The following is a 23,990-nucleotide window of genomic DNA, read 5'->3' as shown; positions in this document are numbered from 1 at the left end:
CTGTATTGTATTGTAGGTTTATGTCTTGCTTACATACCTCAGTCGAGGCGTTCACTCGCTTTAAAGACGAGTACCATGCAACTTTGTGGAGCCCAGACTTACCTTGCAGTGTTAGTTGTAAGTGTTGCAGTAGTTTATATTATGCAACAGTATTATAGTTGGTATACCAAATAGTTGAAAGCAGATTCTAGTCCAGAGGAAAGTTATTTGTTTATTGTTATTATTGCTGCGGTGCTTCAATTATATACTCGATTTGTATTTCTAATTATATCTGTGATTGAAGGGAATGGATGTTGTTTGGGTGTCGAAGAACACTGTTACTGAATTGGGGTAGTGTCGTTAGATAAAAACAGTTTAGGCGTAGTTCGGGTCATGCTTATGCACACTAGATCAGAGAGTCTGGTGGAAAGACTTATATACTAGTAGCTAACGAGTCTGTGTGTTTAGTGTTAGATGTTGGTGTAGTAATGCTGTTGTGTGTGGTTCATGCTTTGTTGCTAGGTATGATTGTCCATGCATGCTTTCCGGTTGTTTTGATATTGGTTTTGCTGAGCTCAGTATTTCTGTGGCAATGTTGTTTATTATATTTGATAGCCAACTAAAGGCTGTGATTCGACTTTGTCAATATGTGCAGTCGTTATGTCTGTGTGGATGGGCAGTGTACTGCTTGGAGGGCTTCTGCATCTACTCAGATGTGTACATCCCAGCGTTTTCTCTTGCCTTCTAGTCTTCTCGCCTACAAAGTTCCTATGGCTCATTCAATTTCAAGATGCCATTTTCATTAGAACATTCATATTAACCTCTTGTCTACCATTAACCCTATACGTTACGTGCCCTGATCCAATCCAGACTTACAAAATCTCCTGGAGGTGTGCAACCCCCACAGTATAAAAGGCCACCCAATAGGTGTCGTATAACTCTCAACCTCACACACCTCGCTCCCTTAGGCTTTTCCCACCTCCTCACATGTAACATGTCCCACATCATGACCATGTAGGGTGCGATATCATACCCTACATGCTCGCTTGTGTACTTGTACTAACTTGAATGTAGTCACCTCCATTGGTGCTTGCTTATCAGCCAACGAAAGCTGTGCAGCAGCGCACACTCAGACAGCTATGACTGTCTGTGATATAAGTATATTAGTGCATCTGCGCCCATATTGGGAGACGACAATCATAAACAACATGTACGTCAAGTGCCTGCTAACACTGGCTTGAATGTTGGTGTGCCTAGCACTACCTTGCTACCTACCCCTTGACTCAAGGTCATGAAGACATCACCTGGAGCAGAAAATAGGCAGAGCTGTAGGAGTCCTCAGTAACAAACAGGATGTTGTCAAGTGTGAAGAGTGAGACAAGGTGACAGCCACTGTGGTGGACAAAGAGTGCATGATGTTACCTCCACTTCTGCCTGGTAACTGGGTGAATCAACATCCATAGCAAAGAGCCCATACCAATGGCAGGCATTCGCTTCATAATTAGGAGTAATTTAACTTAATATCGTATAAAGTTGAGTATAGTGGCTGTGGTGTTCCCACTGTTCGTATTTTTGAACAGTGACATAATGGAAGTTTGGTGTTAGGCTGGAGTGATTTAAAACCGATGTATCATAATTGTGCAAGTAGTGAAAAACAAGGAAAATGTGTCAACAAATGAGCACATTATGTGACTGTGTAGCTCTGTGTGGCAAGTGGCAAAAGACAGTATGTGTCATTAGTGTGGCTTAATCTTAGTGAACTGTGAGTATTTCAAATTTGTCTACGCCTACACATTTTCAGGCTGTGGTCTCTCGTGTCCCATACCCAGAGCCACTGGATAATTGTGCTTGTACTATTGCAGTGTTTTACCCATAAATACTGATTTGCCTGCCTCACCACATAATGCCCCATCTTTAGCCTATTGAGTGCATTTTCACTCAAAAATTGTTTGTCGCTCACATGGTTCAAAAATCATTTTTATCAATATTTGTATATTTGTTAATTTTTATACCCTTAATCCTTATGTAAAACAAAGATGAAAGAATACGAAGTATAATACTTTTAAATGTTCTATCTTGATTTTAACTCATTGAAATATTTGGTGAAAAACGACACAAGTGTACAATTAGATTCTCTCGTATTTAAACAGTAAATCACGTAACCTGTAGATTCAGCTTTTAAGTGACACAATAGTGGAACTATTCATGTCACTTGCAAAGTGTCACGTACAGGAACAAATACATATCGTGCTCAGAAGTTTCAATTTCAGTGTGACCTACACCACGATTTCGACGATCTCTATTTTCACCCTTCCACACACGGCTGATTGCCATGGTTGGGTGTTACAATTGCTGCTCCAGGATTGCAGTCCCGTAACAGACATTTTGATATTTCTAACTAGTCACCTCTAAGCTGTTACAATTGGTGCCAATTTTGTCACGATGATGTTAACTTCCGATTTTGAAAAACTTGAATGCAATTTAAACATGATGGGAAGATAGATTCCTTCTTTGTCCTTAAAAAATGGTATTTCACCTTTTACACTTAATTTGCAATCGCATCACAGAAATGTGTTCTTAAAGCAGCAGTTATTTCAAGAGGGTACTCGGGCTTCAAGAGTATACGAAAAATGTTTGCCTCTCTACCTCAGAAGTCATGCCTTGAATCTTGGAGTGAGAAAATTATATTAAAACATCGAAATCTACTGTACTAAGCACCCAAAACATGCAGCTTCACAAACAAACAGATAAACTGACAGACAGAGTTCATTGCAAAATACAGATTTGTTACAGATGGTTCCAATATCGAGCCACTATCATCAGCAGACTGTTCTAAATGCTGTTATTCACTGATATTATGTACAACATGGGAAACCAAAACTTGATTTTCACTGCTGTGACTTTAACGACGGCCGCTGTCTATTTGCATTCATTGTACCATTGCATTTCTGTCCTATGGGTATAGGTAATGTGGATAAAGAGAACGTTTTTCACATTGGAGCGTTGAGTTCTTCGCTCTCGTTGTCTATTTGATGTCACCCAGAACCGTTCAATGAAAAACATCCCCGTCATTCACAGTTACCCTTCCGTAATTTTGTAGATTGTAAATAACACCGTTTTACAAAAAGATGGATTCTTGGACAATTCAAAGTGCAGGGCAGAATGTCAGTTACCAGGACATCATTCTTAGCAGTGAACGCCTGGAGAGTGTGTTTAAAAGGAAGTTCTCAGTCGTGAGACCGAGCATGGAATTCATTCTAAACGTAGCCGTTTCTGGTATTAGGGCCTTCATTGCATGACCACTATTGGCCTAGAACAGTGATGCTCAAAGTACAGCCCAGGGGCCGCATGAGGCCCCCCTGACCTTTAGATGCGACCCCTGGTTGAACAGCAGCACTAAGCTCTGTTTACTTTACAAAGCACTAATGCTCATAAAGATATTAAATAAATGTCAAGCATTTATTTACAGTCGAACTGAAGTTAAAAAAAAAGTGCAGAAGCTGTTCTGCACCACTTAACTTTAAGAGCAACTTAATTTGTAAAAACATCTTGAAACTAACGTGTAAAAATATAAGTCCCTTTAAAAATCCAAAAAGTCTTTTTCACTAACCTGCAGAAGCGTTTCTGCATTGCATGTTTTTTAAAGTGGCGGTTAAGGAAATTGAAGGAAGATCTATTAGTCCAGGAAGAGACAAGGAGCCTCAGTAGTTCCTTTTGCTTGGATTGTATGTCAAAAGAGGGAAGGAGTTGCAAAGGGAGCGAGGCTAGATTAATAAAGACAGAAGGTAAAAAAGGGGTATGCACTTGTGTACAAAATGAACTAAGTCTTTTTTATTTACCATTGTGAGATGAATTGGTAAATAAAAAGTAATATCAAAAGTGTTTTTGTTTTCTAATTTTGCACTAAAGTGCTTTAAAAAAAACGGGGGAGTGGGGTGGAGTGGGGAGCAGGCATGGGTCAAAGCAACACAGAGAGAGGGAAGTCTGGGGAGAAGGACATATGCAAGAGAGAAACAGGAACAGGGAGTGGAATGCAGGGTTGCAACAGGCACAGAGGGTGAGAAGTAAAAGTCAGAGGTGCAGAACATGAGAGAGAAAATGTGAAGCGCTGGGAGTGGGCAGAGAAGCACACTACAAAGGTAGCTGGAAAAGACATGTAACAATAGTAGAAGCCACTCAAAGAGGTGGTAAACATGCTAAGCTGTACAGGAAAGACAAAGACAAAATGGACAGACTAAAGCAAAGCCAGCGAGTAGAAAGCTATCTAATGTGAGTGACAAAACACAAACCCAATGGTAAGCACTGGGCGGAATACATTCCAGGGTAAGCTTTGAGCATCTCCCCACAATCTCTTTGCAACCAGCCAACTGAGATGTCTGGTGGGCTTCGACCTAAAATGTATTTTTTTCTGTATAGAATTCATCTATGAGATAATGCATCCAATGTGGAGTGCATTTTTGAAATGTAAAATAGGCCCTTATACATTTAGCACTCGATATGAGGTGGAATGGTACAGTAAAAAGCCAATAGCATGATGTGAGAGGGTAATTCTCCTCTGAGTGGCGCCAAAGCTGCCTTTATGTTTACTTTAAAGTATTAGTAATAAGTGGTGTATCAGACAGTGGCGCTGCCAAGCCAGTCCTGAAAATGCGATAGCGTCAGCTAGAAGGTAATAGCACATTCTTGGGCTAAAATAGACCCCATATTGTAGCTCCTTAGAGTGTGGCATTAGAGTTTCTAGGACATGGGTTGTTAGGGCAAATGGTAGTCTGTGTACTGTCCTAGGGTAGATTCAGGGCTATTCATGACTTGCTGTGTTATTTATGGGCTGAGCTTTTTTGTTGTTGCAGAGAATACACTTTTTTTGGGCTAGAGATAAAAGATACAGTGACTCTGACCATGCCCTTGAAAGCAGTTCAGTTTCTGCACACTGACCCTTACAAGAGATTTAGATGTGGGAGCTAACTTAAAGATTCAAAATTGTTCCTAAAAAGTGTTCAGCCCAATATAACCCACCACCAAAAACCAGAACATGTTGCTGTCAAGAGTTCTGGTATCAGAGGGTGTTGGTTGCCACTTAGACCAGTCAAAGAAGTCCAGTTAATTGCTCAATGTGTATATCAATCTGTACAGGATGTGGTATAGTTTTTCACGGTTCATTGTCCAGTAGGAGATCCTAATTGGATCCTCAAAGTCAGTCAGTTGTTAAACGTTTATGAGATCTTGCAGGTGGCAATGTTCTAGGTCAGCATCCAATGCGCTCTCCGATGCTGTGCTCTCGTTTTAGAAGCGTGCCTCGTGTGAACAGAGGGTGTTGAAGTACCCACAGCTCCTAGGATACCCACTGAATACAAATGTTTGACAAGTTGTGATCACGAATTCTTATAGTCACCTTTCCTACCCCAGTCATTTTCAATCATGTCACAGCTCCCCTTTCATTCCACCTTATCCATTACTGCCTTCATCTGTGCCAATGTGTCATCTCTTAGGGTGGGGTGCTAACCTCAGACAGTTGCCATAAACTGGTTTATATGCCCCAATTGTTCGCTTTCACGCTTTAAACAATTAAAATTCACCCTCTCTGACCACACCCTCAGAGCCTGAGCCATTTATAAGCCCTTGTGGGAAGACTTTTCTGTTTGCCAGTCAGTCAAACGAGTGAAATGTCCATCTAACCATGTCCTGGCCGCCATCTTCCTTTCGGCTCTTCCCTTTGTCTGACAACACAGGGGCAGAGGCTATCGCGTGAGGGTATAGCAACCCCAAGCCTCGGAGCACTGCTCGATGTGTCTGCCGCAAACTCCCCAAGCCCCGGTTCCTCTATTCGAGAGATGCCGCGCCCGAGGTGGCAGGTTATCCCATCTTAGATAGACAACCCCTCGCCTGCCCTCACCGCTCTTCTCTCAGCTGCCATGGAGCGCCCCTCCAGAGAGGGGTGCCACCATCGCCGCCAGAGAACCCTCACCCACCCTCCGCGCATCTATCCAGAAGAGACTCCTACAAACCCACAAAGATGCTGTGAAGCCCGCACCCCACCCCTCGCATCCGCCTTCCCAATGGCCGAGTCAGGCAACGCTCCAGCTCGCCCAGCAGTCCAGAGACGGACAGGCCAGAGCTGCCATTACACGCAATTAATTGGGGCGGACGCGAAGCTCAGAGTGCTGTGAAAGGCCCCCCGGGGGCCCGGCCCTGACAGCTTATCTTCGCACAGCCACTGAGCTCAGCTGGCACTGTCAGGGATGCATTAGCATCCAGGCCCTGCCCGGGCCTTATCTGCTCACTCAAGAAAGGCACCGAGCCATCTGCCCATGCACTGCTCCGACATGCAGCCGAGCGCCGGCGCTGCAGGGTGGGCAGGAGAGATAAACACGTGCGAGGTAACTGCAGCGCCCAGAGAAACGTCCATATGCAAATTCAGGGATACTCGACATGTTTAGGTCGCTGGCTTGTGTCAGTACGTTACGAATTATATTTATCGAACCAACACGCAGCAGCCTCCTTTCCTGTCCATGTGCGAGCCAGGGCCGTGGGAGGAGAGGGGAGCAGTTCTATTTCCCGAGCATCGAAAGGTTACGCACACGGGCAGGCTGATAGTATGCTCTGCACTGCGACCCCCGTGCTACTCGAGAAACAGTGACTGCCTCACACATTGTGACCCAGCCGGAAACATGACCCGCAAAAACTTGTTTCAGCGGAAATAACACCACATTTGCATATTGTGCCTGTAAGAGTAATGCCCGCACACTTGCCAGGGATTATCTCACCTTGAGGTGCGAAAAAGAAAACCAATTATTGACCATGCTAATGGTTTTGACTTTTGTATAATTAAAAGGTCTTCTCAACCTCAGTAAGATACAGGGGACAAGCACCAGCTCGGCATTACCAGTGTAAGCTTCCCGCGCACACAGAACGCACACTGTCATGCTGTACGCAACTAGCATTTGTGTATCACATTTCTGTCACTTGTATGGCCTCATAAGATACAATGTAGGCAGAAGCAGTGAAATACCTCGCCTCCACCCCAGCATACACAGACAGAATAGAGAACAGGTATTTGGTACATAGCAGCCGTGCAAGCAGGGCCTGACCTAGGACATGTGGGCCCTGGGCGAAAGGGAAGATGTGAGGCCCCCCCTAATTTGCATGTGACATTATAAGCAGTGACATCATTGAAAACGAACATCACAAGACTATTGATCTTTGTCATTGCTGAAGAGTCATTGTGTTGATATCAGTCACATGAATTAAAAGATAAATATCCAAAAGAAATACGTCTATCTATTTTGAAACTGTATTAAGTGGATTACATAGCCTCTATTCGAAGGGAAAGCCAGGCGCAGGTCTCACAAAGGTGGCTATTCTAACTCCTAGGTAACTGTGTATTACCAAATTAGTGCATAGTAATATTTAGAGAGCATTGCAAAAAATAAATTGAATGGCATTCCTTGTAAAAATTATGCAACAGGGTATAGCAAGATGAAGTTGAATCCAGATACAAATACCTTTTTTATTCTTTTTGAGAGCTTCATAAATCAGACTAGCACAAAAAAAGGATAGCAGAGTTCTGTAGAAAAAAAAGCTTACGGATTTAGGATTCAGAATGATTATATTCCTCTCACAGGGGAGGGAAGCCATGTGAGGAATATATACATTTCTTATAAAAAACAGATAAAAGGAAACATTACAATCTGACAATGAGGAGATAAGTAAATTGATAAGTACATAAAAAGACAATTCCAGTGAAACAAAAATAGAGTAACTTCAAAGTTCTAGGTTATTCTCATTGGGTGGCTCCCTGGTATTGATTCATTACGTAAAGTTTAGTATCTGTGTGTTTAAAGTAAAGGTATGCTGCAGATTTAAGGGGTTTTCACAACAAGGTTTTTCATTTGGTGTCAGACCAGTTGAAAGTGGTAGAAGCAGAATGGCATTATTCTGATGAAAATCCATCAATCGCCCCAAAAAGATAGTCCTATTCTTCTTCTGGCCATTCAATCTACCTCGACAGAAGCAAGTTTTAAGAAACTCCTGAAGACCTGGCTTTTCATGCAAAAAACCTAGGCATTTGTCATAGCTTCTGTCTTAAGCTGTAAGCTCTCTACTAGCGCCGGGACACCTCCTTGTGAGGTAGCTGCTCGCGCTTTACAAGCATCAGTATTATTATTATTATTATTATTATTATAGATACACAACTTGATCGTCCTACTTGAGAAAAGTATGGGGTAGGGCAGGAATGTGAAAAAAAAGAAATTGCCATCTTGATATTATGTCCTGTAAACATCTGGGAGATATTGGTAGAATGTGCCCTGTTTCGCCTACATCTTAATACAAACATATACATATAACAGGTGATCATTCATAACTAACAGGGAAATAACACAAGGCAACAAAATTAGTATTATACTTACCTTCTCCTTCAATGATTAGGTGGTGACGATCCTCTGAGCCGATCTGGAAATTCCTCAAGACATTGGGGATCAGAAGTAAATAACTTGTGTAGACACACAAAAAGTGTTTTTCACAAGGGTCTCAGGTTAGAGAAGAGCAGTTATATCAAATGGGGGTGGGGGTGGGGCAGGAGTACTTAGGTCCAGCATATAAGCTCCTTACTGTATATAGTGGTCCAACAGGTCCCTTGTGGGTGCCCGTTGGGCATTGCAGTGCTGGCCCAACAAGGAGCCTGCCCGATGATGAAGCATGACCTGCATACAGGTGTGTGAGGGCACTTGCTCCTATTACAGCATATTCCCCCTCGGATAAACGGTATTTCGACACCTTATTCCACCATCTTTAAAAGGAACTTCATACTCTTGTTGGGTCAGGGAAGAGCAGTACCAAGATTGAAAAAAATAAGAAATACAAATCTGTGCCATGATGCTCTCCTAGACAAAATAATGGAAGCTGGGTAAGTCTTATTTCTTCAATTGTGTCTTTTTACTCTGATGTGTCATTCACTACTAATAATGAAGGTGAACATTTCTGGGAGGAAATTACTAAAGGTCATGAGGATGTTTCGTTATGTTAGCTAGAATGAACAAGGGTCCCAGGGACTCCAAGTAAAATATTGGGTTTGCATGGAGAGGGATGCCAGCAAGGCAACACTAGGCAGCACAATTTGCTCTTGTGCACTCAAGGCAAAAACCTATCAAGCACTTTGTCACTCACCTTTCCATGTGCAGGGCACCAGTGTGGCTGGGGTCTAAACCACAATTCGAATAAGACCCATCCGAATAGTGATTGTCTGCTTTTGACAGCCTTTTACAGGTTGATAGAAGTGTGTGTGAAATCCTGGTAAACAAAATGGCTTCCTTCAAGCCTGTAGAAGTAGGTGGAATTTGGATGGTATAAAGTTTGTGTTGTTTCTGCTGAGGTTGTCAGCCTTGATTTCTCTTCAGCTTCCTTCCTCCTTCATCAGGTGTACTTTTTTTTAGCATTAGCCCATATCTCTGCCTCTCAATAAATAAATAAATAAAATAGTGCATGGCTACGGCTTATGTCACCAATTACCATTCTAGCGATTTTGGCATATTTTTACTCATTGGCGATTACTGGGCCTTCTGTAATTATCACCCTTTTTGGGGTACAGGCACACATCATTCCACTATCACTGTGGCTAAGCTGGGAATTTGTTATTATAATTACAGTTTATGAGTCTCCCTCTCACATACCCTCACCCATCTCACCCCCTGGTGCTGCTTCCCATAACGTAAGCTGTACCTCGTTTCCCATCACGCCTGACATAAAACACATTACAGGTAAGCTCAAAAAAACACAACACCCTTCCAACCACACACTTCCTACAACATGTTGTAGCTTGCTATCTATGTTGGTAAGTACTTCAGCGCCTCACATATGGGTAGTAAGCGCTAAACAAATGCCACAATACCATACAATATCTTAATTGGACACATCTAAGTAAGACACAGTTGAAAAGCTAAAATCCCATTCAAATGAATTAGAAATGCTTCCAAATTGCTGCTGTGGGTTACACAGTATTGAATATGAATCTATAAGGCTGCTTGGAGGGGTAACATGATTTCTGTTGTGATTAATGTGCAACCTGAAGCAGTCTAGCTGACATAAGGTTAGCATGGAAGTTTAGACCTCTCATCTTTCATGTAGAAATTCATAAGTGTACCTATTCAATTGGTCACTTAACAGGCGGTCCAGCCTACGTTTAACATATCCTTAAACTGAGTAACAGTAATGTATGCTTTTCGCAACACTACAAATTAAGTTTCTAAAGGATAAAACTGTCAAAAGGAAAGCTCCAAATGGCTGCCATCTTCCCAATGTACCAAAACTAAAGTCTGAAGATGGGGATTAAGGAATAAGTTAGTGGGCATCATTGCCACACTATGGCTGCACCTTTACATGCAAGGCCATAGGAACCCCTAGCACAATATCCGTCTTTTTTCTGATCCCTCCGTAAAATGGATCTGTGCTCAGTACATGCAACAGACAAGGCTAAATACGTGCCGGGCATTTATCAGTGTGTGTTGACGCTAATAATTGGGCCTAGGATTGGATAGTAAATCTGTTGACAAACAAAGCCTTAAGAGGAGGCAAGCAAAGGCCTCAGTTTGTTCGAGTTGATAGCAGAATAGTTTTGTGAGTTGCACCCTGGCTGTATAACTGCAGATCAGCAGTTTGAATCTATGCATGGCACAATTGTCTTTCCAAGATCCATTATTTGAGTATCATTAAATAGTACAATAGTAACTCCTTAGAAAAAGTGGAATGAAACACCTTTATATGTACGTGATAATTCAAATGACAGTTAAAATACTTTTATCACACCACCACATGGGTATTGTGCGTTTCACCACTGCGTTATTATCCAATGTGTTCTGTGCCTCTTTTCATGCTAAATATTAAAGGCAGAAGCTCAGAATAACATCGCCATTAACAAGCATTGGCAAAGCCAATAGGTCTCGTCTATAAGAACTATTGGCTTTGATACTGTTGAGTTGCCGTATTGTACACCAGTGTGGCTGCTGTTCAGCATGGTTAAAAGTTAGTGGCGTTGAGTGTGCTTGAGTGGAGAGGTAGGAGTAAAGTGTCTTAAACTGGATTTGTTGGAGTAGTAGTTGTAGGGTGGAATAGGGGGTGTAGAGTGCCATACAGTTGAGTAGAGGGGAGTAAAGTTCAGTGGTTCAGTGGCAAAGAATGTCGTAGAGTGCAGTGTTATCAAGTGCAGAGCCGTAGAGTGGAGTGTCGTAGACTGGAGTGGGGTGAAATAGGGTGGAGTGGGTTGGGTTGACTGAGGTAGTGGGTGGATTGGATTGGAGTAGATTAAGGTTGTTTGGTTTGAATTGGGATAGAGAGAGTTGGAGTGAGGTGGACTGGGTGGGTGGGGTGGATTGGAGTGGGATGGATTGAAATGGGGTGAGGCTTATTGGAGTAGGGTGTATTAGATTGGTGTGAGGTGTGATGTGAGGTGGATTGGAGTTTGGTGGGCTGGAGGGATTGGACTAAGTGGGGTGGTCTGAACTGGGGCGGATTGGATTGGGTTTAATTGGATTGGGGTAAATTGGATTGTGATTGGGTGGATTGGAGTAGAGTAGATTGAATTGCAGTGGGGTGGATTGGATTGAGGTGAATTGTATTGGGGTGGGGTGAACTGGATTGGGGTGAGGTGGGTTTGATAGGGGTGAGGTGGAGTGGATTGGAGTGGGGTGAACGGAGCAGGCGGATTGTTTTGGATTGGAGTGGGGCAGACAGGAGTGGTACAGATTGGAGTGGGGAAGATTGTTTTGGATTAGTGCTGATTGGAGTGGGGCCGATTGTTTTGGATTGGAGTGGGGCTGATTGGTTTGGAGCACATTGTTTTGGATTGGAGTGGGGCGGATTGTTTTGGATTGGAGCGGGCAGATTGTTTTGGATTGGAAAGGGGGAAATTGTTTTGGGTTGAGTGGGGCATATAGTTGTGGGTCGGAGAGGGCAGATTGGAGTGGGGCAGATTGTTTTGGATTGAAGTGGGGCAGATTGTTTTGGATTGGGGTGGGGCAAATGTTTTGGATTGGGTGGGTGAGATTGTTTTGTATTGGAGTGGGGCAAATTGTTTTGGATTGAGTGGGGCAAATTATTTTGGGTTGGAGCTGGGCAGATTGGAGTGGGGCAGATAGTTTTGGATTGGGGTGGAGCAAATTGTATTGATTGAGTGGGTGAGATTGTTTTGGAGTGGAGGGGGTAGATTTTTGGGGGATTGGAGTGGGGTGGATTGGATTGGAATGGAATGGAGTTGATGGATTGGGGAGTGGGTTGGATTGGATTGGGTTGAGGTGAATTGAGGTTAGGAGGTTTGGATTGGAGTGGGTCGTTTGGATTGGGCTGGTTTGGGGTGGATTCAATTGGTGTGGGGTAGGGTAGATTGGAGTGGATTGTGGTGGATTGGGGTGAATTGGGATTGGAGTGTGGCGGACTGGAGTGTGGCGGACTGGAGTGTGGCATATTGTTTTGGATTGGTGTGGGGCGGATTGTTTTGGATTGGTGTGGGGCAGATTATTTTGGATTGGTGTGGGGCAGATTGTTTTGGATTGGTGTGGGGCAGATTGTTTTGGATTGGCAGTGGGGCAGATTGTTTTGGATTGGAGTGGGGCAGATTGTTTTTGGATTGGTGTGGGGCGGATTGTTTTTGGATTGGTGTGGGGCAGATTGTTTTTGGATTGGAGCAGATTGTTTTTGGATTGGAGTGGGCAGATTGTTTTGGATTGGTGTAGACCAGATTAGAGTGGGGCAAATTGTTTTGGATTAGAGTGGGCCAGATTGGAGTGGGGCAAATTGTTTTGGATTGGAGTGGGCCAGATTGGAGTGGGACAAATTGTTTTGGATTGGAGTGGGCCAGATTGGAGTGGGACAAATTGTTTTGGATTGGAGTGGGCCAGATTGAAGTGCGGACATTGGAGTGGGCGGATTGTTATGGATTGTATCGGAGCATATTGAAGTGGGGCATATTGGGATCTGGGGTGAAAGGATTGGAGTGTGGTGCAGTGGGGTGGTTTGGATTGGTCTAGGGTGGATTGGATTAAGTGGGGCAGATTGGTGTGGGTGAGGTGGGGTCGATTGGCCTGGATTAGAGTCGATTCGAGTGGGACCGATTGGAGGTGTACTGAATGATCATGTGTTAAAGCATGGTCTAGCTACAGTACTTCCCTTCTGCCTTCCACCACTTTCCCTGCCCTGTTAAACAAGAGCCAGGTCTAGCACAATCATGAGCTGTCAAAACAGTATCTATGAATTCCCCTACAAGTAAATAAATGGACAAGAAATTCACAGACAGCCGCTCGGACATAAGTGAGGGATTCAAAGTGTGTCACAAAGCAGTTAATCTGCTTCTTTCGCGATAAGAGGTGCCACGGAGCTCCCTGCTGGGGAAATTGGGTGGTAATCAATTTTTACCACTTCTGCATTTACTAGACAGCCATCTTAGTTTATCACTGGTGGCCTAGGCTGGGAAGCAAACATGCTACTCTATCTGGGAAATAAAATGATATGATCTAACAGTAGGATGTATGTCAGTACAACGCGATCATTTTGATCGCGGTACTTTACATTGCGGATTTTACAACGCAAGTCGTTACAACGACTTGCGTAGAAGGGCGCGGATTGAGGAATATTATAATTGTATATTACAACACCAGTCCACGTAACAGTAGGGAAGGTGTTGGAATATAAAATTACAATATTCCTTAACCAAAAGCGCCATCCAGCGCAAGTCGTAGTAACGACTTGCGTTGTAATGGCAGCGTCGTAAAAAAGGTCGTGCGGTGTAAACACCACGTTGTAAACAACGTTTATCCTAACAGTATAGTGCTACATAATGGCTACATATCCCTGCAACAGGGGCCCCACATCTGGACCTTGCAGCCTGATGGACAGCTATGAGGCCCACCTGCCCTGGACTTCGCAGCACTAGATAATGGCCAAAGTCCCAGTGAAAGGGGCCCCACACCTAACCTTGCCGCCTGATTCAGTGCTTCGAGGCCCAGGGATAAAGGACCACCTCCTCTGTGCCTCAAAGCAGTGGGGAGAGTAAGTCACACATCATGCCTGTAGCCACCCCGGGCTTCAGTCCGTGGTGGGGGTTGAAATCAACCCAAAAGAAGCCACTGCAGCCATAAGGTCAATCCACTCAGAGGCCCCATGGGATACACCTACTCCTGAGTACTGCAACCCATCAGCGCCATGCTCCCATCCATTCTGAATGCCGCTACCTCTTACACGACCGTCCCAGGTGCTTTGAAATGCACAGCTTGTCTCCCATTGCTGAAGAAACCCTCTGTGAACTCTTCAATGCTTGCCAACTATAGTATGATCTTTCTGCTACCATCCCCAGCCAAGGTCTTGGAGAAAATCATCTATAGACACCTCTCCGAATACCTCAACGACCACCAACTCCTCAACACCACTCAGTCTGGTTTCACACCCAACCGCAGCATGAAAACAGCCCTCATTGCCTCATTGCTGCAAAGGATGACATATGCATGACTCTGCACAAAGGAGATACGGCTACCCTCATCCTGCTGGACCTCTCTGCAGCATTTGACACAGTCTCCCACCTCTTCCTTATCCAACACCTATACTTTGGGACTCAGTTGCACAAGTCCTCCCTCCTGTTTTAGATGACCTTCGGCCTGCTCTTTCACAGACCATTTAATATGATCATGATTAGGCCAAGTTCACAATTAGTTGTGGCTTGGACACCATTGACTCAGTCGAATCCGACTCCGTTGGGAGGGGCTTTAGGCACCAGTGTTGACATTCGGAAGATGTCCAGTCCTCCCTGAAGGACATGTCTTTCAATGGGACTCGTAGACAGACTGATTCTGCCCAATCACTTTTCAAGGAAAGTAGGGCTTCCCCTCACTCTCTGGGTCTCTTTACCCATCCTTGCCATTAACAATTCTAGCATTCCTTTTGTAGCTTTGGACTAGGAATTCTTAACCACCAGCCAGTCCCACCCCAGCCAGTCCCACCCCAGCAGGTTGCAGGCGAGGCTGTGGTGAGCACTGCCCCTGCGGCCAAGGTTTGCATGCCACTCAGCCCACCATCCCCACACTACAGCTCCACCTGCCAAACCTCTTTAGGGTAGTCTAACAGAGTCAAAGTCACCCGGTGGGATGTAAAATTCACAGATTCTATCCGGTTTGGCAAGTGATCACATCGGACAGGTGGGCACTACAATTGTTCGCAAAGGCTACGCCTTACACTTCCTTTGGCCCAAGCTGCACCTTGTACCTTCTTCCCAACGGCTGATGGAGGACAATCTCTCCATTTTGCATCAGGAAGTGCAAACCCATATAACCTAAGGAGCTTTTGAGAGAGTGCCAGCCCCAGAAGCAAGATATATTTGTTGTTCCCACTGTTTTCAGGTGCCCAAGAAGGACGGAGGTCTTTGGCCTATTCTAGATATGCACCCTCTCAATCTCTTCATCAAGTAGCAGAAATTCTAAATGCCCACCCTGCCCTCAACCTTGGAGACTGGATGGTGGCATTGAACCTGCAGGACACCTATTTCCATATAACCCATCCTTCAAGTCCTTGGTGCTACCTGCAATTCATGGTGGGAGAGGAGCATATTCAATTTGCTGTGCTCCCCTTTGATTTCACCAGCACCTCTTAGGTGTTCACAAAAGTGATGGATATGGTGGCAGCATCCCTTCTGAGGTCAGCAGACTAACCCTACCTTGGTTATTGGCTGGCTTTCCCCATGTAGTCATCAACCACTTCTAAAGTACGGCAAACCTTCTGTCACCTTTGGAGTTCACTATAAATGTGACAAAGTCACACTTGACTCCTTTCCAGTTGCTCCCTTTAATCTTAACGGTTATGGACATGGTTTGGTTTTGTGCCCCTCTCTCCCTGGAAAGAGAGTCCAGCATTTTCAGGCAATGATCCCAATCTTTCAGCCTGTGTCCTGGATTTCAGTGAGTTTGACTCTGATGCTGCTGTGACTGGGGACCTCCTGTATGCTTCTGGTCAAGCACACAAGTGGCATATGCAGGATCTTAAGTGGGATCTGAGAGTCCCAGTGGGCCAACATCAAGGGGACCTCTCTTACCACATCCAGATTTCAGTAGAGACGACAATAGATCTGTACTGTTGTCTACTGGACTGTGACAGGGAAAGCAGCAGACCCCTCTACCTTCCCCACTCAGAGATGACAGTCGTGACTGATGCGTCACTTTTGGGTTGGGTCAGCCACCCGGGGGAGATGGAGATCAGAGGCCTCTAGTCCCTGGCAGAGTCCCAGCTTCATATCAACTTACTGAAGCTTAGGGCCATCCGCTAGGTGCTGAAAGCCTTCCTGCCACCCATCAGTGGGAGGCTAGTACAGGATGGGGTGGGGTCACGCACCCTGTACCAGGATGCCTTGCGCCTCTAGAAATGGCTGGACTGCCAGAAAATCTTACTGGTAGTTAACCACCTAGTGGGGTCATTGAAAGCTAGGACAGATTAACTGAGCCGCCATTGCCTAGCAGATCGCGACTAACAGTTACACCCTGAGGTGGCGCAAGGTCTCTTCCACGAATGGGGAGAACCATGGCCTGATCTGTTTGCCACTGCCGAGAAAACGCAATGTAACCACTTCTAAATTTTGAAGTTTCCAATATGTCTCTTACTCAGAGACTCATTCCGCTTCAAGACGAATTCGGGACTCCAATATGTCTTTCTGCCAATACCACTCCTGTCCTGAGTTTTCAAGAAGATCAGGTCATACCAATCCAAAATCGTCCTAGTGGCTGCCGACTGGGCACTGAGAGTATGGTATCCAGAACTCTTGGGCTTGAGCATCTGCCCTCCAATCAGGCTGCTCCTCCAGGAGAATCTGCTGTCTAGCCGGGAGGTTGAGTTCTCCACACCGCCTCTGCAACCTCGACCTTCATGCGTGGAAATTGAGCGGTGACAGCTGATCACTTTCAACCTTCCTCCAAAGGTAGCCGATGTCATCTTGGCATCCCTCAATGAAATTGTATACCCCTGTGACGTTTTATTTGGTCTCTCTTGCCTGACACTGTAAAGGGTTATCATTAGCCACATGGGTTTCCTACATGTGCCTCATCAGTCCTTGTTGTTTAAATCACCAGTTGAAATGCGCTTTTTGAAAGGGCTGCAACACGTTTCCCCCTTCTCCATTTGTGAAGCCCCAATCGGACCTCAATCTTGTCCTAACTTATTTAATGTGCACTCCATTGGAGCCGAAACATAGCTTTCCTTTTTTGGTTTCTCACCATCAAAACAGTGTTCCTGGTTGCCATCACCTCAGCACATGTGAGTGAGCGTCAGGATCTGTGTGCTCATCCACCATAAATTACTTTCTTCCTCATTAAGTTGATTCTACGAACTAGGGCATAGTATCTACCAAAAGTTGTAATGCTGTTCCATGTTAGTAACACCATCACCCTGCCAGTATTATATGCTCCGCCTCAATCCTCTAAGAAAGAGAGACTCCATCACTTAGACCCCAAAGGAGTGCTCAGCTTCTACATCAACTTCGACATCGATCTTACAAAAGGCCACCGGTTGGACGAGCAGCTCTTTGTGGGGTTAACCAGAGTGAAAAAAAACAAGGCTTTGTAGAAACGTACCATCTCATTTTAGATTGGGCTCAGAATTAAGGTCTGCTACGCACTGGCAAAGAAGCAGCCTCCGGGAGGGCTCTGTCGCCCATTCTACCAGGGCCAAGTCTAATACCACTGTGTTAATGCGCAGAGTCCATGTCCGGGACATATGTTAGGCAGCTATGTGGGCGGCCCTTCACACATTCACGAAGCACTATTGTCTGGACAGTCAAGACCGCTGAGAAGGGAATCTTGCCCACTTGGTCCGGCAAGACTTTCTGATTTGAGTCCATTCCCAGGACCACCACCAAATACATATTCAAAAGGAGAGAAATCTGAGGCTAGTAGTCTCTATCCGAAGAACAAGTTACTAATCTGTGGTAGCGCTCTTTCATGTAGAGGCCCTATCTAGCCGCAGATTCCTCAGCGACCCTTCCATCCTCCCTGTTCTGTGCCTGGACTCTATCCATTAATAGGATCCCAAGTCTAGGAATCTGGGGCGGTGGACAGTCTCAAAAGCAACTGTTATTAACTTGCATGAATTGCGCCTATATAGGCCCCGCTTGTCACTTCCATAGCAGAATGGCATCAGTACGGATCCCCACGGTACCACCTTCCAGCGCGCAGTTACACTGGTAAATTTTCCAGACCCAGTATGATGTCTGTGGAATATTCAAGTGGTGATGAATCTGCGGCTAGATTAGAGTCTCTACCAGAAAGAGCTTTACTGAAGGTAAGTAACTTGTTCTTTATGTACCCAGTACTTTGAAGAGAGTCAGACCACAAGGCATGAAATTGTGAATTCTAGCATCCAATTCTATTGTTCTCATAAGTGCAGATGAAGTATCGTATTGCAGAATTTATATAGTGTGTACTACCCCTATATGGGGGCTCTGAGGTGCTTACCGCATGCTACACTCCGCAGGGTGTGTGGGTGGATGTTGTCTTTGTTTTGCTCCTATGTGGGAAGTGTTTCCATGTCGTGCATGATGACCACCGAGGTGCAGATATCAGGTTATGCAATGCAGCGCAAAGCAGTGTGGTGGATGATGAAGTGCGAGAAGCAGGCACTAAGTTTTATGGTTTTCTATATGCTGGTAGCTTTGTACAGTTCTGCAGGTCCTTTGTGGTATTTCCTATGATTATAGTCTCCTTAGCTTGTTACTGCACTGCATTGTTTAATTTGAGATTTTGTATATAGTTGTGGTCCAGATGTTTGGAGGTCGATAGAAGTTGGGAGATGTGCTGGGATGAGCATTGAAATTATCATCCCATATCTGATTGTCAGTGTGAGATGTAAAGAAGCAGGCAGAGTGTAAAGGTATTTTGGAACTGTGGTGTATACTATATTGAAGACCTCTGAATTATCTAGAAGTGTGTGACACATCTCTTCAGTTATTCCATGCCTGATCATTTGGTGATGTCTACTTTTTTGGCTCTACAGTACTGGTGATGGACAACCCTCGCAGCAGATATGTCTAAATATGTGCGTATGCAGTTGGATATTGTGCCAGTTTGGTGCCTATTGCAATAACATATAATTAACCTCATTCAACAGGGAGCAACGGGGAAGGTTGAAAGCTGAACCCCTTAAAAAGTGAAATAAAAGTGTTCATGTTCTTAGGAGCACATTGTTTAAATATGTGAACCAACTCATATACTCATACTGAATGGTTTCATTGACATCTTTCTAATTAAAGCTTCAGGGACATTTTGGAAATATTTCAAAGGCAACACGTGTTTATTAACTGTATCCATTAACAAAAAAAAAACACTCCGCAGGACATAAATATTTAATAAATACATATCAGTTATTTGATCGAGTGAGAGGGACTGGATGAAGCAAATAGTAGTTTCTAGGATCTACTCAGACGTCAATAACCAAAGCATTTGATTAATTGACTAATTCAGTGGCCACGCGGTTGACGTACTTAACGTATTTATCCGGATATCGATAATATTATGAAACGTTCAGTGACAGAGCTATTGCAGTGAGAAGGGAGGTGCAAATGATAGATGTTCAAATAGGGGGAGGGGGAATAGTGTGGCTATTGCATGATATTTCTACAATAAGAAATCTCATTTCGGGATCTGTGCATCAGCTTGCAGGCCCTTGCATGATGGGGCTGCGGACAACCCCTTCGATTCCCAGTGTTCTTGGATCAACTTAATTTCAGAGTTGTTTATCACTTTTGATTCCCTCATTCAGCTGAGCTTCCAGCGGAAAATTGGCATCATGTACTGCAAGTCCGGCCAGAGCTCAGAGGAAGAGATGTACAACAACGAGCAGGCCGGGCCGGCCTTTGAGGAGTTCCTGCAACTATTGGGCGAAGAAGTGCGGCTGAAGGGCTTTGACAAGTACCGGGCACAACTGGACAACAAAAGTAAGTTGTGCAGTAGCCAGCCAAGAGAGGAATCGCTATTTGGGGCACCGAAAGCATGGCAAACCAGGTCTGAGTAAACTCAAAATTAGGGATGCTGTGCATGAGTAGTCACAGTAGATGGTGACCCTTTGTCAATTACAGCATAGAGGCACAGTGTCAGTTACAGCAGATCAGACACTCTGTCTCTCACAGCAGTTGGAGGCCCTGTCAGTCACAGCAGAGAGAGAGACATTTTCACAATGATGGCAAGGGAGACACTCATGGGTACTACAACAGAGAGAGAGAAAGAGACCAGTGCTAGTTACAAAAGAGAGAAATTCTTGGGTGATTACAGCAGAGAAAGACAGTGTTTGGAGCACTTCCAGCTAAGGGAGGCACAGTCTAGGCAATTACATCGAAGGGAGACATTGTCTGCATTATTGATACCAGAGGAAAGCACTGTTTGTAATAAGTGCAATTGTTACAGCTGTGGTACTGGAACCATTCCCACAGGGATGTGGCCGAAGTAAAGCTTTAAACATGCAGTGAAGACTACAACCATGGGTCTCAATCTTTGGGAAACTAGCGCTTGGGGTCGAGGTCTCTGACAACCCTGCACATCTATTTCCAACTAATAAAAAAATGGAGGCCCTCCTTGGTTAATACATCACACACAGTGAATGGGTAACTGAGTTTGTGATCATATTTGTGACGCAATGTTTTTTGATGTGCTGTCTGTAGGCACTATTTGACAATTGTAGTCTGTACACGAATTATGTGCAAAAATGCAACAGTGATGAATTGCAGTAGAGATCAGACAATAGCTGAACATAGAATACTGAAAGAAATAATATCCCAGACACGACGGCGAGTTAAAAAATGATGCGCAATCAACAAAAGCAGAACAGCAGAACCTCAAAAAAACCCTGAGTCAGTGTGCTAGCCGAACGTAGGCCTTGATCACAATCGGGCTGCAAAATGTAGGTGCAATAAGCAGGTACACAATTTGCACCCGATTTCAAGTTTCACGCTTCAGAATGATGTATAGCATGAAAATATTGCATGCCATTTCTCTTTCCGGAGTGCGTAAAGTACACTTGTGCCCTCTATTCTGGCTGCCGTCATCAACTCATCCCTGAACTCTAGGCCTACAACCATGAATTTCAGAGAAGCAATTCTTCACCCACAGCTCAGGGAGTCTCATTCTACTAATGTTTTCCCTCCTACTATAGCCCTGTTACAGAAATGTGTACGTGAGAGTCTTGAATGTGCCCAACTATAGCACTGAAGCAAAACTCACTTCATTATATGTACCCTGTAAGCAGACTTCTGTCCCAGAACAGGATAAACATTATTGTTTGTCATGGGGGTTGGCTACCTTTCCACAACAAACAATGACATCTTTGTTGGCCACCTCCGGAACAGTCATACACGAAACCTGGTACGTCAGGAGCCTCGTGCAGCACTGCAGAAGTTTCCATCTTTTCCCGGCAACAGAAAAGTGAGTCAAATTATCCACCTTCCCATCGAAAGACAGAGCAGCCACCATCTAAGTTTCACAACAAAGTGTGGTTTGAAACATTTTGTTTTATTTGTTTGTTTTATTTGTATAAAACACAAAAGCTCACAAACACAGGAGCGTAAGTTCCGTTAAAGTCCATTTTAATACCTCGTTATGAGAGTAAACATGTGAGTGAACACACAACTTGTTTCTTCACTAACAGTTCTGCATGCCTGCACCACCCCCATTTCTAGTTTCTCCTCAATGGACATTTAGCCCTCGTCAGGCTAACGAAATGTACCCCTCCTCATCTGCACAATCCAAGGGAAAAGAAATCATATCCTTATCTTTCTTCACCAAAATCTTTCTGCCCACCTCTCAGTTTCTTCACCATCTATAGGAGGTCCTCCACTCTTTCTGAATCTCAGAAGGTGCAATCCTTACTGGGATGTGCCACTATAAGTGTGGCGGGAAAGGCTAGGCATGCCTTCACCACCCTGTGCCGTGAACTTTTTTCAACTACCTTCAAAGCCTCGGTTCCTTTGTGGTGTCTGGTGCCAGGTCCGGGAATAGTAGGATTCTCGCCCCTTCATATTGAAGTTCTCTCTTCTGTTTTACAGCTGTCAACAGCCTATCTTTGTCCATCAATTCCTTCTTCTGGAAGATCAGGTTTTAGCACCCAACTCCCTCTTCTCTTGTAGCTTCTAAGCCGGTCATAATCCTATAACATTTGTTCATATATGGAGCATTCTTTTCTCTGTCAAGGTTCAGTGTGTGTCTGGTTAGCAATTAAACGTCAGCTGCCACTACGTGTCCCAGCACCTGACTATGACATTCCCACTCATTATTTCCAGGCTTTAAGGCCTGCTGCCAAAGGCTCTGTTTACCTTGATGATTCAACAACAATCCTATTTATCCCATCGGCTGCTCCACATGCTCCATCTCACATAATTATGCTAGGATCTTAGCCACTCCAATATCCCCACCTTTGACAACACCCTGCTGCACCTCTGAACCCCTTCACCACAAGCAGAAGATGTGATCTCAGGAATAGGTAGATTAAAAAACAATAAATCTCCAGGGCGAGGTGGGTTCAATGTGATGTTCCACACAACCTTTTGCAGAGTTCTCACCTCAATTCTTTCAAACCTAATCAACTTAGGTGTAGGAGAGTAGGGTCTGCAATCCTATGATCACCCAGATTTTTTGCTTTTGTTTCACTGGTTTACGACTTTCTCTGGCTGTGGGCCTGCCAATCAGACCCACAGCCTGGCTGTTCTCTTTCTAAATTACAACATGTACCCTAGGTGCATTTACCAATTGGTACTGGGCCACCTTATCAGACCCTGTAACTCAGGGCATAGGTGTACCCAGGGCTGCCAGGGGCTGCAGCATGTATTATGCCACCCCTGGCTGGCCTCCTAAATTTGACACAACTGGCTGCATGACAGCTGGGGCAAAGTCGTGTAATCACCCTTTGCTGTAGGTGTAGTATACCTATACCTAACCCTAAAATGGACACACAGATTCCTATCAGTCACTCCTATGGCAGGCCTTGACAATCCTGAAGGCAGAGTGCTTGGAATCGGGTGAGATGGTGCTCTGGCATGAGCTGAGCCTATCTGCAGCTTGCGGAACCAAGTCCTAATAGCTGTTCCATGATAACGCATACCATATACTCTTAAGTGCATTATAATCCTCGCGGTTAAATGCTAACTTTGGTATTGCTTTATCAAAACATGTCGAGTAAGGTGTCATACGAATTGGAATACTAACCCCTCGCCAATTCTGGCGACGGGGTTAGCATTCCACCCTTCTAGAGGGACACGACATGTATGTAACTGTGAACCCCGGTTAAAGTTAACTGAAGCCTCAGCTCCACAAAATGGATGCTGCCACCACAGACACGAGTCTGACCTCCTGCTGCTGGGAGTCCTTCCAGCGAGGGAGGCTTGGACAAAGGGTTTCCTGTCTGGGGCGGTGCTAGCACCGTCCCAGACATGGTTTTGTGTATCCTGGGTAGGCAGGGCTTTTCAGGAAGGTGACTGCTGAGTGGCACCCCGGTGCTCACTACGCATAGGCCGGTCTGAACCAGTTCCAGGGGCACACCAGCCCCTGGCCTGGGGAAGTCCGGCATGGCAGAGGGGTGTAACCACCCCCCTCCTAGTCCCACCCATAGGCAGGACCTAGTCACCGGGTCAGCCCCCTTTTTTAGTATAAAGATGGGAGCGGGCCCCCTGTTCAAATTAGATCATCTTTGGAATCAAGACACGACTTTCTGCGAAAGGACATCAAGATTTCTTCTTCAAGATTCTCCCTTGTGGCTAAGGAGTAGTCACCCTGCATCAAGCGGGCACCATCCTAAGAACACTGCGGTCTGCTGCAAGTCCTTCTTCACGAATCCGACGACCCAGCTCGACGAGACCCGGCTTCCCTGGCACCTCTGACCTCTACTCACCTCTACAGCAAAGCTGAGAACTGTGAGTGCGACGAGACCTCGAGGGACCGACGATCGCCAAGACTGCACGACTTCTTTGTAACAAGCCCACCGAGTCTTCCACTGGTGAGTGCTTTGGGGCCCGA

General features: G+C 44.9%; 1 protein-coding gene across 2 annotated transcripts in view; it reads left to right on the top strand.

Moving 5' to 3' along the window:
• Window positions 1-23,990, top strand: part of SIPA1 (signal-induced proliferation-associated 1) — a 272,309-nt gene that overhangs the window by 148,735 nt on the left and 99,584 nt on the right. For both annotated transcript variants that reach the window (XM_086938330.1, XM_086938331.1), the window contains exon 5: window positions 19,753-19,927. In XM_086938330.1, coding sequence (XP_086794456.1) covers window positions 19,753-19,927 — 175 coding nt within the window. The remainder of the gene's footprint in view (window positions 1-19,752; window positions 19,928-23,990) is intronic.

This window comes from Lissotriton vulgaris, chromosome 9, assembly GCF_964263255.1.
Source record: "Lissotriton vulgaris chromosome 9, aLisVul1.2, whole genome shotgun sequence".
Taxonomy (NCBI): domain Eukaryota; kingdom Metazoa; phylum Chordata; class Amphibia; order Caudata; family Salamandridae; genus Lissotriton; species Lissotriton vulgaris.
The sequence above is the reverse complement of the archived record's forward strand: the minus strand, read 5'-3'. Positions and strand labels throughout refer to the sequence as shown.